The 14149-nt window shown below is 38.9% G+C and overlaps 2 protein-coding genes across 2 annotated transcripts; both read left to right on the forward strand.

Annotated features, from left to right (window-relative positions):
• The first annotated feature begins 767 nt into the window (after positions 1–767).
• LOC102713498 (protein PGR-like) lies at positions 768–4950 on the forward strand. Its single transcript, XM_006644154.3, has 4 exons — positions 768–1196; positions 2191–2413; positions 3067–3315; positions 4046–4950. Exons 1-4 carry the CDS (start codon positions 925–927, stop codon positions 4175–4177), a joined length of 876 nt encoding a protein of 291 aa, XP_006644217.2. The 5' UTR covers positions 768–924; the 3' UTR covers positions 4178–4950.
• Positions 4951–7357: 2407 nt separating this feature from the next.
• Positions 7358–12161, forward strand: LOC102713219 (ell-associated factor Eaf). The gene is made up of 4 exons (XM_006644153.3): positions 7358–7600; positions 8914–9269; positions 10760–10802; positions 11470–12161. Exons 1-4 carry the CDS (start codon positions 7480–7482, stop codon positions 11910–11912), a joined length of 963 nt encoding a protein of 320 aa, XP_006644216.1. The 5' UTR covers positions 7358–7479; the 3' UTR covers positions 11913–12161.
• The last annotated feature ends 1988 nt before the right edge of the window (positions 12162–14149 follow it).

A 14149-nucleotide genomic window follows, 5' to 3' on the forward strand; every position in this document is an offset into this window, starting at 1 on the left:
CGGTGCACATTTTTGAAGGACAAAGGATAGTGTATCATTCATGCATGGCTTCCTGGAAAGTAGCCGGAGCACCCGTTAAACTGAAGGACATTACCTTGAATTCAAAATGACCAAAATGTGTCTGGAATGCTGTTTTGGGCTCTTCACCAGCTACCAATATAATTTGATGATACCCTGCCCTTAAGTCCAACTTGGAGATATGTAGAACCATCAAGTTTATCTCTCAACTCATCAATCACAGGGAAACTTTCTCTTAACTGTAAGAGCATTCAGTTGCCTATAATCAATGCAAAGTCTCCAAGTTCTATCATTCTTTTTAACCAATAAAATAGGGGATGAAAAAGTACTGGTACTGGATTGAATTACTTCGTTCTTTAACATTTCTGATACCTGCTTCTTTATCTCATCTTTTTGCAAGGATTGTATCTATAGGGTTGATTGTTTGGTTGTATGTGTTCTTATCAGTCAAAAAGTTAAGACTGAAAAATAAAGTAGGACGAAAAACTTTCAAAATCTACTCTAAATTTAAAGTTATAAATTCAAATTCTGGCTTATAAGCTAAAATGTGATTATTAGCTTCATAGCGGCCAACAAAGGTCTTTTTGGAATTAGTTTTTTTCACAGATCAATTTATAAAAAATGTGAAATATTCATCTCCTTTGTCCACGCCACGCGGAAGCGAGCGGACAGAACAGGGAAGAAGATGTCAACGTGGCTTAATCCCATCGGCTGAAGAGACAAAAACCAACGGTTCAGATTTCCCGAGCTGTGTATCAGCCATCCCTTGGACTTCTGGTAGAGTCGCATCCCAGATTCCGTTGCCCCTACCACGAATTCCGATTCCTCCCGCTCGCCGTCGCTGGCGCCATTGACTCCAGCCCCGCGGCCGGCGGCGGAGCAGCAGCAGCCAGCAGCCTGCACCCGATGGGGATCCCGCCCGCCTCCCTCGCTGCCCGGTCGGCCGTCGGCGCGGCGCTGGCCGGCGTCATCGCCGCGCGCGCCGTCCGCCGCCGCTCGCTGGACGCCACCGGCGGGGCCGCCGGGTTCGTCGTCATGGCGGTACACCTCGCCTGCGGCTACCGGTACGGCGCGGTGATGCTGGCCTTCTTCTTCACCTCGTCCAAGGCGACCCGGGTCGGCGCGGACCGGAAGCGCCGGGTCGAGGAGGGGTTCAAGGAGGGCGGCCAGCGGAACTGGTAAGCTAGGAGATCTGACATCTCTTATCTCTAAATTAGCAGAGAATGATGCTGACTGCTGAGTGAATAATGGTAATGTATTCAATACTGTAGATAAAGATATGAATCTACTGCCGCAAATGGTATTAGTGTTTACCATTATTCTGTGTCGTGGTTTCAATAAACCCACTGCCCACGCTCCCCACAGATTATCAAGCTATCAGCACAGTAGGAAAATGTTGTTATAATTTATGAAATATCTAAAATAAGGTCTCTTGTCAGTGTCACAACGAAAGCATGTATAGTGGCAAAATCATACACGGTAACACGGTGGCATATTAACGTCCAAGTCTATGCATGTTTGGAAGATTTTTCTATATCTGTCACCCACCACCAACCTCCCAAATTTTAACCTGTGGCACCGCTCTCCATTCTCTCTCAAAATCAAACTTTATTTTATTTATTTTGAATTTTATTAAATCTAAATTATGCTCTAAAACTTAAAATGGATTTTCTCTTTGCAACGTGTCGATTTTTCTAGTAGTTTGTAAGATTCAGAACTCATCACAATGGAGTTCCATTAAGATTTGATCATTTAGATGTTTGTGTTTAAAATTACACCTTAATACTGTGGGCACAGCATGTATATATTGGAAACACAATACCTATCCATACCATAGTACAAGTGTGAAGCTATTGTAAACTAAGGGATAATCCCCTTGGTCAATTGCAACTAACTGTTTAGCTGAAAATACATTATGACTAGCTATTCTCTTTCCTCCGAACTTTTCTTGAACTGGTTATAATCTTTCTTGGAGGCATTGTCTTATTTAAGCAAAATTTGGTTTATTGCATTATAGTGAGAATGTTAATGCATCTTGTGAAAATTATCAAATCTTTAATTAGGTGTTTATTCTATGGATGGCATAACAGTTATATTAGGATATAATACATAGCTGCTGATTTTTCAACTTGATTTTGCTTTTGTATCTTACCTTTGCATTTTATATTAAAGGATCCAAGTCCTAGCAAATAGCTCAATAGCTACTATATTGGTCATCATATTGGCAACAATGACTGGGGGACAAGATAAATGCCTGGACTCAAATGAGTCAAAGGTTATAACTGGTATTATAGGTGGCATCATTGGCCACTATTGCTGCTGCAATGGGGATACTTGGTCATCCGAACTTGGTGTACTTAGTGATGAACAACCATGGCTTATTACTACTCTGAAGGTATGGTTTCCTTTTTGGGCCAGATGCTCCTTAGTAGACTCGACAATCGTCATGCTGATGTAGTAAGGGTATGCTTGGCCAGCACCAGTCTACAATATTTGGTTACTTTCAGGTTTCAGCTGCAATATTTGGTTACTTTCAGGTTTCAGCTGCTTTCTAAACTTTTTCTAAGCCAATGATAAATTGTACAGATACATCATCACCTGTGAGTACCAATCAGGTTTTCTGAAGTGGTGAAAAATTCTACTCACATGGCATAATGGATTGCTTTGCCAATTTCTTGGATCACACAAACTGATACAAGAAAGAAAGGTTTAGTACACTAAGAAACCAATACACATATTGGTCTAGAAATGCTTTTATGTTGTTCGTGCAACTTCTGTGTCACACAGTGATCATATCAGGCAAGCAAGTATGGAAAATTAACAACATACTCAATGGGTCGACATTAATGTCCAATTCCCCTGAATCCGTAGGTATATGGAAACTAGAACCGAGGTAGTCTGCTACAAGGGAAATGCTCCTTTTGTAGGCACACTGTTATTTACTAGTGCGAATTTTGAGATGTGCATGGTAATAGCATTGCTAAGTTGCTAACATATTTACTCCTAGAATTTATATCTGTGATCTGATAATTCAACATCACTTTTAAGCCTGTCAGGAAAGGTACAAATGGTGGAGTCACCTTACAAGGCCTTCTTGCAGCCACAGCAGGTGGCCTAATCATTGGTCTGACTTTCGTTTTTGTTGGACTGTTGACTGCGGAGTGCTCATTTGATGTGGCTCTTCGACAGCTCCTAGTAATACCCATTTCTGCTGCTGGTGGTTTGCTTGGCAGTCTGATTGATTCAGTGCTGGGTGCCACACTGCAGTTCAGTGGATACTGCAATGTTCGGAAGAAGGTAATATTTCCTGTGACATTTAGGTTGGAATCATGCTTCAGTCAGATGCACGTGAAAACTAGGCCCTGTTCATTCCTCATGAGATTTGGGATTTTATGGATTAACTGATTTTGGGATAGCTATTTGAGGTATATATAAAGGAATAAATTAACTACCACAAAGTTGAGAAAATGCTTTCGAAAAGTATTCCAAGAAAATGTTAGATATAATTTTTTTGCATGAAATATATCGTTTAGGAGCTTGGGAAGCATGCCAATGAAAATCCAAAATTTGCTATAGAAAAGAACCATGCTTTTTCATTGAATATTACATCGTGTGATCATGATATCATTTTAGAGATACTTCCATCAATACCACAAATATTTGACTTAAATCTTTGTTACCATGTTTGTGGTATAAAATTGTGCACGACTTCTAAAAGTCCTATAAAGTTTTTCTTATAGTCTTAATGTATTATCTATTCGCTTAGAAAATAAGTTTTTGTATGCTACCGTTCCAGCTCTCATGCTTGTAAGCTGTCCAAATGAAATTATTTTATTTGAAAGTTCAATAACAATATAAACAACATTTAGCACACCCTTTATGCCAGTTAACATTTCTTCAGTTTGAAATCTGTTTGTGAAGCTTTTATGATCATGTGCAAGTTTGATCCATTCTGGTATTTCATGATTGTTTGGGTACAAACCGTCTGGTGATTTTAGACATGTAATTGTTTCTTGATTCTTTGCAGGTGGTCAGTAAACGGGGTCCTACCGTTACAAAGATTTCTGGAATGACTATCCTGGATAACGATGCTGTTAACGCTGTATCAGTGCTGCTAACAACTGTGCTTACTGCTTATGCGTGCATTCTCATCTTTTGAAGATATGTTTACTCAGGTTCTTCCAATACACTCGGTTCCATTCGAAGGGTGGAAAGGCATGACTCCAAGATGGTGAAACGATGGATCTGGCTGCTGGACGAGCGAGATTCAATCTCCTCTATGATCTTTATTACTTCAAGAAAAAAAAATGTATGGTTGGATGCTACACCAAGCTGGAAAGTATCAATTTTCCAAAGCATATACAGCTAGCTGCTCTACTAAAGCTGGATGGTCTTGAACCCTGTTGTCTACTGAACTAAGAAGGACTGTCGACTCTGGATGATGGCTGTTCTTGTCTCTCTACTTTGTCAAGGATCATCGAGTCTCAATGATGGCTGTTCCTGTGGACTCGTAGTTTAATGATAAACCTTCATCTAGCTCTTCTTTGCCCTCGTCGAAGTCGCCGCCTCCCCACCCGTCAGCCTTCTCTTGCTTCCACTATCATGTTCCTTGTAACACGGTGCTTAATAAACTCAACACTTGCATCGATCTTTTCAATAGTATACTATTTAATTACAAAAAATAAGGGTTAGATGTCAGAAATTGCAAAAGTAGTACCTATCGAATTGGGCCTGCTTGAGATGGGTCATGTTGTCATTTACTTGTTTGAATAGGGGGCTTGTCAACGTAACCTAGTTTGGCGGGGCTATGTCGATATAGAGCTTGAGCTAGCTGGCTGGGGAGAGCAATTTAAAGGCCATTGTCTAGTCGACATGAGTTGCATTTGAGCATCTCCAATAGTCTCCTTGAAATAGACTCTTCAAACATCTATAGAGCCAGCTATCCATTTGATTTAGCATGTCAAAGTTATTGCTTTCTCTAACAATCTCTCTATCTGCTCTCTCCATGACAAGTCTATGACAAATGAGATTGACATGTTAGTATCTATTAACCTTCTTCCTCCTCTTCATTATCTATTTTCCTCCTCAATGAGAGACGGGCGACAACGAGCGGCAAGGAGGGCGGCGGCGGCAAGGCGCATGGCGGGGAAGGCGGCGGTCGCGAGCAGCGGGGTAGGGTGGGCGGCGAGCGGCTCTAGATCATGGTTATGCACTTTAGGATAGGCTATGTTATAATATTTGATAAATAAATTATCAAAATTGCATCACCATTCACAAAAGAGTTTGCATTAAAGGAAACAACACAACACTAAGGTGTACAAGAAATACTCTAGTGCTACTAAAGGAAGATATCTTCAACATTTGCATCTACTGAACGCCCGATAAATTACGGATTGCGAACTTATCTTTTAGAGATGCTACAAATAAAAAAACCTACTATATGGCATCCCAACAGCCTTATTTTCTTTTTGACATGTAACAACCTTATTTTTCTTGTTTTCACCTCAACATCCACCAGCTAGTGTCGATTCTTGGTTGCACATGTGCCTTGGTAGCTAATACTACCTGTGTCCTAATTTAAGTGCTGTTGTGGATTACTGTGTCCAACATTTGATGGCCCGTCTTATTTGAACATCGTTTAAACATATAAAATACTATTCATATTTTATTATCTAATAACAAAAAAACACTAATCATAATTTTTTTAATAAGACATACGGTCAGATGTTAAACATACACAATGCAAAACTACGCTCTTTGTAGAACGAGACAGTAGATTATACTCTAGCACCACAAAATACTCTTTTGTGTGGAAGACCTTGAAAACATTCTAGCAATTGGTTTCCTTATCTTCCCACATGGATATTGCTGCGTGGATCCGTTGTCACTGACATGCTTGTAAGCGCCACTTAGTTATTCAACATTTTTCCTAAAATTTACCTTTGTCCGCGAGGTTGCCATGGCCACATCCATGTATTCTTCCTCATCAACATCACTTGTTAAGTTGTAGTGACTATGCGATGCTGCATTCTCCCTTCTCATCCTCGCATTTGTATGTTATTTATCTTTTTTGTTTAACCCTATCCAACTCATGCCAAAAAAAATCTCTTATATTTAGCACACTGAGTTGAAGTATGTCATCACACTCCCATGTCTAACTAATTGGATCTTCAACTCTGTTACCGTAGCACCGTCTCGCTTAGTCTAAGGGATGAGAAATGTGTCTAATTTTTTTTAATCTTTAGGCCACTTAATCTAGACACTCATATATATATATATATATATATATGAAAATTAGATCCTACTACCAGGTGTAGCTACTCCCTGCACGTCCATGATGAAAAACATTTTCATAACTGTTTCTGCTCCCACCCAACAGAAAATATAGACACTATTAAATCTCATGTAAATGATACAACTACATGTATAGAGTTTATACTTTCTGTAGTTTGTACTTTTTATTGGAAGAGAGAAGAAATATATATAGAGGTGTTTCTGCACTTTAAACGTGAAGGGAGTAGCTACACCTGGTAGTAGGATAGTGTCCATACTTTCTGTTGGGTGGGAGCAGAAACAGTTATAAAAATATTTTTTATCATGAACATGCAGGGAGTAGCTATACCTAGTAGTAGGATATAATTATATATATATATATATATATATATATATATGAACATTTTTTATAAATTTTATTGGTTTCTATATAAAATTTTCCTACATAAAGATTTTTGGTTTTACACGAAAGTTAGATAAGTTATTGATATAGATTTATGTGGTGTTTATTAGTACTTTGAAAAACATTGAAGGTATATAAATTTTTTAATCTCAATTTACATGTATATTTATACCTAATCGTAATTTGCAAAAATATAAATATGTTACGGGACAGGATGCGGTACCGTTGGGGTGTCGAAACCTAATATACAACGCTGCATGACACCACGTGACACCGCATCGCCGATCTAGTCGCACGGCCAGTACCATAGGGTGTTGCGCAGCACGGAACGATGGCAGTGATAGGGCAAGGCGGTGTAGTGCTACCATGTACTCAGAAAGCCAATGAAAACATGTATATTTTAAGTTTTTTTCTCAATGCTTTCAACTATAACTTAAATTCAAGATTTATTCAGAAACCAAAACGATGAATTTGTCTACCGTTTGCTACCTTTTTTCCTTTAACCTCATCATTTATGTTGTTTTTTCTCATTTTTAGTATCAATAGAAAATAAGCTCAAACTTCAAATTAACCGTAGTAATGACTAACACAAAGTTCTGTGTTGGAGAACGTCTCTTTGTGGCTTACAGTAATTACGCGTGAGTGGAGGGGGTTACCTGCAAATAAACCACCACCGAACAGAATTACTAGAGTTGCGATTGCGAGGACCTAGGGTCGGGGTCGGGGATCCATCGTGGGGACCACCACCTCTCCGCATCGATCGCCGGTGCCGGCCGGCGGCGCGGATGGCAAGCGGCGAGAGCGACGAGCCGAGCACGGTGCCGCAGCCGAATCGCTGGTACGAGCTCCGGCTGGGCTCCTCCTGCCGCGACTCCTCCCCGTCGTCCAAGTTCTGCACGCTCCGCTGTACGCTTCCCGAATCCACTCCTCCCCCCCCCCCCTCCTCCCCTCCCCCGCTGCTACGCGCGTCGCGAGGCGCATCGGCGGCTCGTCAGGATTGCACGCCGTAGGGCACGGCGATGATTAGCGCAGGTTCATGCTTCGGCGGTAATTCGGTCCGCCCTTTGTTTTGATGTGAGGCGGCGGATTTTGTTGGAAGGAGCGGTGCTGGTATGCTTAGCGATGCGTGCGTGTTCCGATTGGGGAGGCCTAGAGCTCATCGAGCTGGTGGTGAAGCGATCCATGTTACTGGCGTTGGGGTTGCGAACACGGCAGGATCCTCTTAAACATGCTGACTCATCATCAGCCACAGTTACGGTTGTGGGATTACCAAATGTTAGTTGTTTATGTTCTTCTGATTGTGTTTCCTTCGGTTGATCATGTAAAACTATAAAAATTTGGTTAACAAAATGATTTAGGAAGGGTTGAACTCATATGCATTTTTCGGGGTATGTAGCATTGGTTCCTTGGTTTGATGAATCAGTGCTCCTGGTATTGTAATGCATAGTCTCTGTACCCTATTGTAATGCATAGTCTCTGTACCCTCTTGCTCTCTTTATATTGCTATAAGTGTAATAGTATTTGGCCAACTAATCGCCATCTTGTAATCTTTTCCCTCTTGATGACTATGTGACATTTTTCAGTTTTTAACATTGGGCCATGTGATAAATCATTGGTTAAAAGAGAATCAAAATTGATACTCCTGAAACTGGTTAGAATAGTTCATTTTGTTTCCCCTCCTCGTTATGGCTTGAAAGGTTACCAACTTACCATGACTGTGTACTGCTGGCCGGCCTGTCCTGGGTACTCTTCAAGAATGAATTTGGCATAACAATCTACTGATGGTTCAACACAAGCACCACTTTGTTGGCTGTTCTCTAGCTTTCCCTCCCATGCTATGTCCATTTTTTTGGATTATGGAGTTCAAGATAAGAACTTATTTTGCCGCAAAGCAATCTCTACAACTAGGGCCGCGTTCGGCAAAGGCTATTAGTTTTCCGCGCGCACGCTTCCCAAACTGCTAAACGGTGTATTTTTTGCAAAAATTTTCTATAGGAAAGTTGTTTAAAAAAAATCATATTAATCTATTTTATATTTTAATAATTAATAATTAATTAATCGTATACTAATCTATTACTACGTTTTTCGTGCCGGGTAAATTAACTTATCTCCATCTCCACCGAACGCAGCCTAGATCTAATGTTTTGATCCGCATTCTTTTATATTGTAAATGCATATCAGGTTGTGTGTTGAAACTTTTCTTATTTTTGAGTTGACAGATGAATTTAAGCCAGCATCAATTGATAAGAGTCAAGTTGGGTCTTTGCAGAAGACCAAAGATAACAGGGTTACCGTGGAGTTCCACAATAATCAGCCTGGCAAGCCAAAGGTGTCATTTGAAGGAAGCCAAGAAGAGCACAAGGATAATGATGGTGTCTTGTTTTTTGATGGTGAGACCTTTCGTCTGGAGCGGTTGCATCGGGCTGTCAAGAGATTAAGGCATGTCCGAATTCCAGGAGAGTCTTCAGCAGCCACTTCAGCAACTACCACTGGAATGGGTGAATCTCATTCCCCTCCATTACCGAAACTTGGGAAGTCACCAGCCATGAGTAAACCTGCTGTACACTCGGTTCCTGTAAGTTCTGTCAGCATTTTAGATGGCCTAGATACGTGTTTGTACATTGTTCTATAATTTGCTATGTGTTCGCTATCAGGTTGAGGGATAGGAGAAAAAAAAGATAACTCTGAATAACAGGCATGAGACAATATATGATGCATCCTGTTTAGACTGATAGACGCTAAAACACATAACACGTTTGCCAAGAGATTTTTGTTATTAGGGATCACTCATACATAGGCTCTTCAGTAATATTCATCGGTAGCTTATTAAACATGTGGCTTTGTTGTAATGTTGACTACCATATTTCCTGATTATCTTCATGTGGAAAAGTATAACGCATTATGTGCCAGTGCCACAATAAAATTTGATATCTGTCTAAATCCAAACCTAGCCAGTTCAAAAGCTCTTTTGAATCTAATAGCTACCAGATCCCTGAACATCCACAAGATTATGTTATTTTTTTTGATGTTGTAAAGTGATTAATATATGAATTTCTTTGTGCTTTTTAGGGTATTAATATTTAGTGGTTTATGAATAATAGTAGACCGCATAATTGAAAATTTAATACTGTTGATTTTATCACTCATCAATTTATATTTCAGAAGGCCAAATATTGGATAAAGTAGAAAGTTCATTTGCACAATTTTATGATGGAAATAGTATAGTTAGCTCTGACTACTGATTAAAGTTTCATTTGCTAAAATATAGTGTTCTTTTTCTTTAATTTTGGAATGTGGTGACTTGATAAAAAAGGAACATGTTCAACTAACCTGGTTAACTTTGTATGAGATGACAATTGGACTGAGCATGGGATTGTTTTCTATCATCTTAATGCTTTTCCTTTTATCAAAGAAAGCTTTATAGCCCCTGCTAAGTTCCTCGCATTCCAGTACCTGGATCCATCGACCTGGGAACTTTCATGACTTAAGTCCCTGTCCCAGATGGGGAGTTTGTCAGGACAATTACATGAATGCAAGTGTTTGGATGGGGAAATTTGTTGATGTACTATAGGGTCGCTCTTCATAAGTTTGGTAATCAGCACTGAGTTTGCTATCATGCAACTGTACCATTGCTACTGAATGGGCTGCTATATTTTCAGTATCAACTGTTAGTTCAGCTTTTTAGTGATCTCAAAGTAGGGAAACGATCATGGATAATTGATTTGATTTGGATGAGAGATGCATCGATGTCCCAATCTACATGCAGTTGACAATCTTTCTGAAACTTTGGATCTATGCTAAAAAATTTGTTATATTTCTCATACTGTTTCTAATTTACTCCAGGGTATATATAAGCTGATACTAGATTCCTGAACAAAACATCCTAAAATTTTGCAAAGTCACAAATAGATTTGAAAGCTGACAATGTTATTCATATGCATCCTGGGGATCTTGGTCTCTTGGCCAACCTTTGTGATATCATGTTATGCAGTTTTAGTGTAATGCTTAATGTTTAAGAAACTCTTCTATTTAATCATGTTCTGACATTTGATGATCATTCAACAGGTTGAGGTTGAGCGCATTGACATAGGTGAACCTGAAAACCCAGGTAACATCAACGTTCTTTTGTTGCTTTTATGTTATTCATGAGGATGTTTTAGTTTCTTGCTTTGATACTAGAGATGATGAACACAATTTGCATAATTGTTGTTAAAACAAAGGCAAGGCATGTGCCGTATCGTATACATCAAAAGTAAAAAAAGAAAATTCTAAGTTTGGTAGTTTATGTTGGTGTTGTGCTTTGCAGTTGTTGAATGGTCATTGTACCATGACACTATCTTGTCACATTTGTTGGTGTTGGAGGAAAGATATGGCACAATGCAAAAACAGTTTAACCTTGTTCTACTTGCTGTTCTGACCTGTGCCACAAAACATCATTAGTTCATCAAACACATGCCATTCTACATCTCAGAGGCATGAATGTAGCAATTTCCCCCTCCATACCACTACACCAATACTAAAATTTCTAGTTTATTTCTGGTATAAAAAGGTTCGCTTACAGATCAAAGCATACTTAATATTGTTCTCTTCCATGCCTATTGCCCATTCAGGAAGCATGATTAATACCTAAAATATCTAAAAATGGAGGCAGTGATAAGACGTGTTTATTTTTTCTAAAAGGGTTATTGAAGATTGCCAATGTTGCTGACATAGATGAAATATTTTATTGGATAAGATTTATCATTTGTGCTAACTTTCTATCTTGCCGGTTGCAGGTCTAAGAAATAATAACAGAAGCACTACGTACCAACCTGTTACCACAAACCCATTTTCCTTTTCACCTGATCCAAATGACCAAGAGGAGAACCTAGACATACTTGGTGATGATGACAATGGCTCACCAAATAACATGACTTCAGGACAAGGAGCTTCTGTTCGTGGTTTTGACATCAACATACCAAATCAGCTTGACATTGATGATGAAATTGCTGATGTAGATGTCAATGATGAGGCCGATGAGGGACTCAATGCAGCTGAGGCCCTACGAGCTCAAGTTAATGCCGAAGGGCAGCAAGATGAGCAGGACACCTCTAGCTCTAGTGGGAGCAGCAGCAGCAGCAGTAGCAGTGGAAGTGGGAGCGGTAGTGGGAGCAGCAGCAGTGATAGTGATGGTAGTGATGGTGATTCAGCTAGCTCCGGGGGCGACGTCGATATATAAGAGGTGCAAGCTTTGAATGCTTAACTCATAGAGTCATAGTTCACAGATAAACACATTTGAGTTTCTGTTGTTGTGATCTTATTCCACTGTAATTTGTTTGTGCCCCTCTTGGTTAGTCTGTTTTTATGTTACTTAGGTCTAGCCTGGAGCATAGCATTTGTATGAAATATTTGCATGATGGATTTTCTTTCCCAAATACGGGATATATTTTTTCTTGTTTTGAAGTACAGAACTGCATGTATGCTGATAGTCATTACATACAAAGTATGCACCATATTGTGGCCTAGTTTTGATGGAAATATCTGCCTACTTTACGAATCGTACTTGCTTTGTTTTGCAAATTAACTTACGGAGCTATTAATGTTGACTACTAATTTATCATGGTTGACCGCCTGATAACACTATGGCTCCTATTCATGCTTCTTTGCATATTTTAGAGCCTGTAAGTAGTACTCCCTTCCCTCCGTTTTACATGATAAGACGTTTATATATATATCTAGATTCATTAGTATCGAATCTAGATAATACTAAAAACTCTTAAAACACAGGTAGTAGGATTATAGCCTTGTCAATGTGTGTGGCATGCACATATTGTAGGCTGTACCAACGTTTTCAAAATCGACGGTTAACTACTTGATTATCACGGTTGTTGATCTTACATTAGGGTGTGCACCATCAAGATTTGGAAGAATTTAAAGGAGTACGATAAAATTTTGCAAAATTTGAGGCAGTTATCGTGACAATGAGTTAGCTCAGCTTTAAGATTTTCGTTCCAAGCCCTACTGGTTACGGAGGATTGATAATGGCTTGATGCTAGAAATAAAATTTTATTTGTTCTGTTCTCGTACATGGATGCACGTATTAATTTGTCGTGGCAGACCTAGGATTTTGCTGCATAAATTAGAGACGTGCTTTGAGATAAACTAATTTTCCAAGCATTTTCAGGGCCCTTTTGAATCGCAGTAATCGAAAAAAACGGAGGAATAGGAAAAATATAGGATTCTGACAGGAATGCAAGCGTAAAACAGAGGATTACAAAACACATGAAAAACGTAGAAATAACCGTTTGATTGGACCACAGAAAAAACACAAAAATTTAAGGAGATAAAAGACTCGTAGGATTTTTTTCAAGAGGTTCTAGAACCTCTTGTTATAATTCCTCTAAAATTTGCATAGGAAGAGACAATCCATAGGAATTTCATAGTATTTCATAAGATTCATTCCTTTGATTCAAAGGATTTTGTAGAAAAAATTCCTACAGAAAGAAAATGCTCTAAAATTTCTATAAATTTTCTTTGAATCAAAGGGGACTCAGTGGTGGACGGTGGTTTGGCAAGTATTGGAGAATATGCTTAAGTATGATTTTTGGTCAAACAATTTTTGACAAGTTATTTTGATGACTTTGCAGATTTCTTTTTTTGGATGAGAAATACTAGAAACATGGTTGATCATAAATTGATAATTATGTTTGGATTGCATATGTAGTGCTGCTACATGCATTTGAGTAGCAATCAACAATTAATTTTCTCTCGTGAGATAAACAACATTACGACGTTCGGCAGTGGATGAATCTACAGGGTCCTACTTATCCAAAACAGTTGTAGCACTTAATGTCTTAAAAAGAACCAACAATGACATCCACCGCCGTTTAGATAAGTAGGTAACACTGCATAGTTAGGACGTCGACTAAGGTGGGGTTTGAGATAGCTAAGAATGAAGCATAGAAGGACTATGTTTTTAGATAGATATGAAATAAATACTACTATAAAATGAGAATTTAATTTAGAAATATCAAGTAAAGAATTTTATATAGAAAACTTTTGTGTGAAATAGATTGTTTAGGATTTTAGGAATCATGTCCACAACTGGATTTCAACGTAGCCAGGGTGGCCTATGGCTTAGGATTTAGTAGGATGTTCACTAGGATGGGGTTTGAGATAGCTAAGAATGTATAATCGAAAGATCAAAGATTGTATATATTTATAGATATTTGTGACATAAATGATTGAATTAATCGGTATGTGATGAAAATTTTAATATAAAAATTTTTAGAAACTTTATATAGAATATTTTTATATGAAACATGCTGTATAGGAGTTTGAGATTGGATTCCAACGCAGCATACGTGCTGTTTGGTTGGATGCCCCAACTGTCGTACCACACTTTATGCTGCCACACCTAGTTAGCCATGTGTTTGTATATTCTTTTTTATATATATTTGAGAGTATGAATGACTG

The sequence above is a fragment of the Oryza brachyantha genome, chromosome 1 (assembly GCF_000231095.2).
Source record: "Oryza brachyantha chromosome 1, ObraRS2, whole genome shotgun sequence".
Lineage (NCBI taxonomy): Eukaryota > Viridiplantae > Streptophyta > Magnoliopsida > Poales > Poaceae > Oryza > Oryza brachyantha.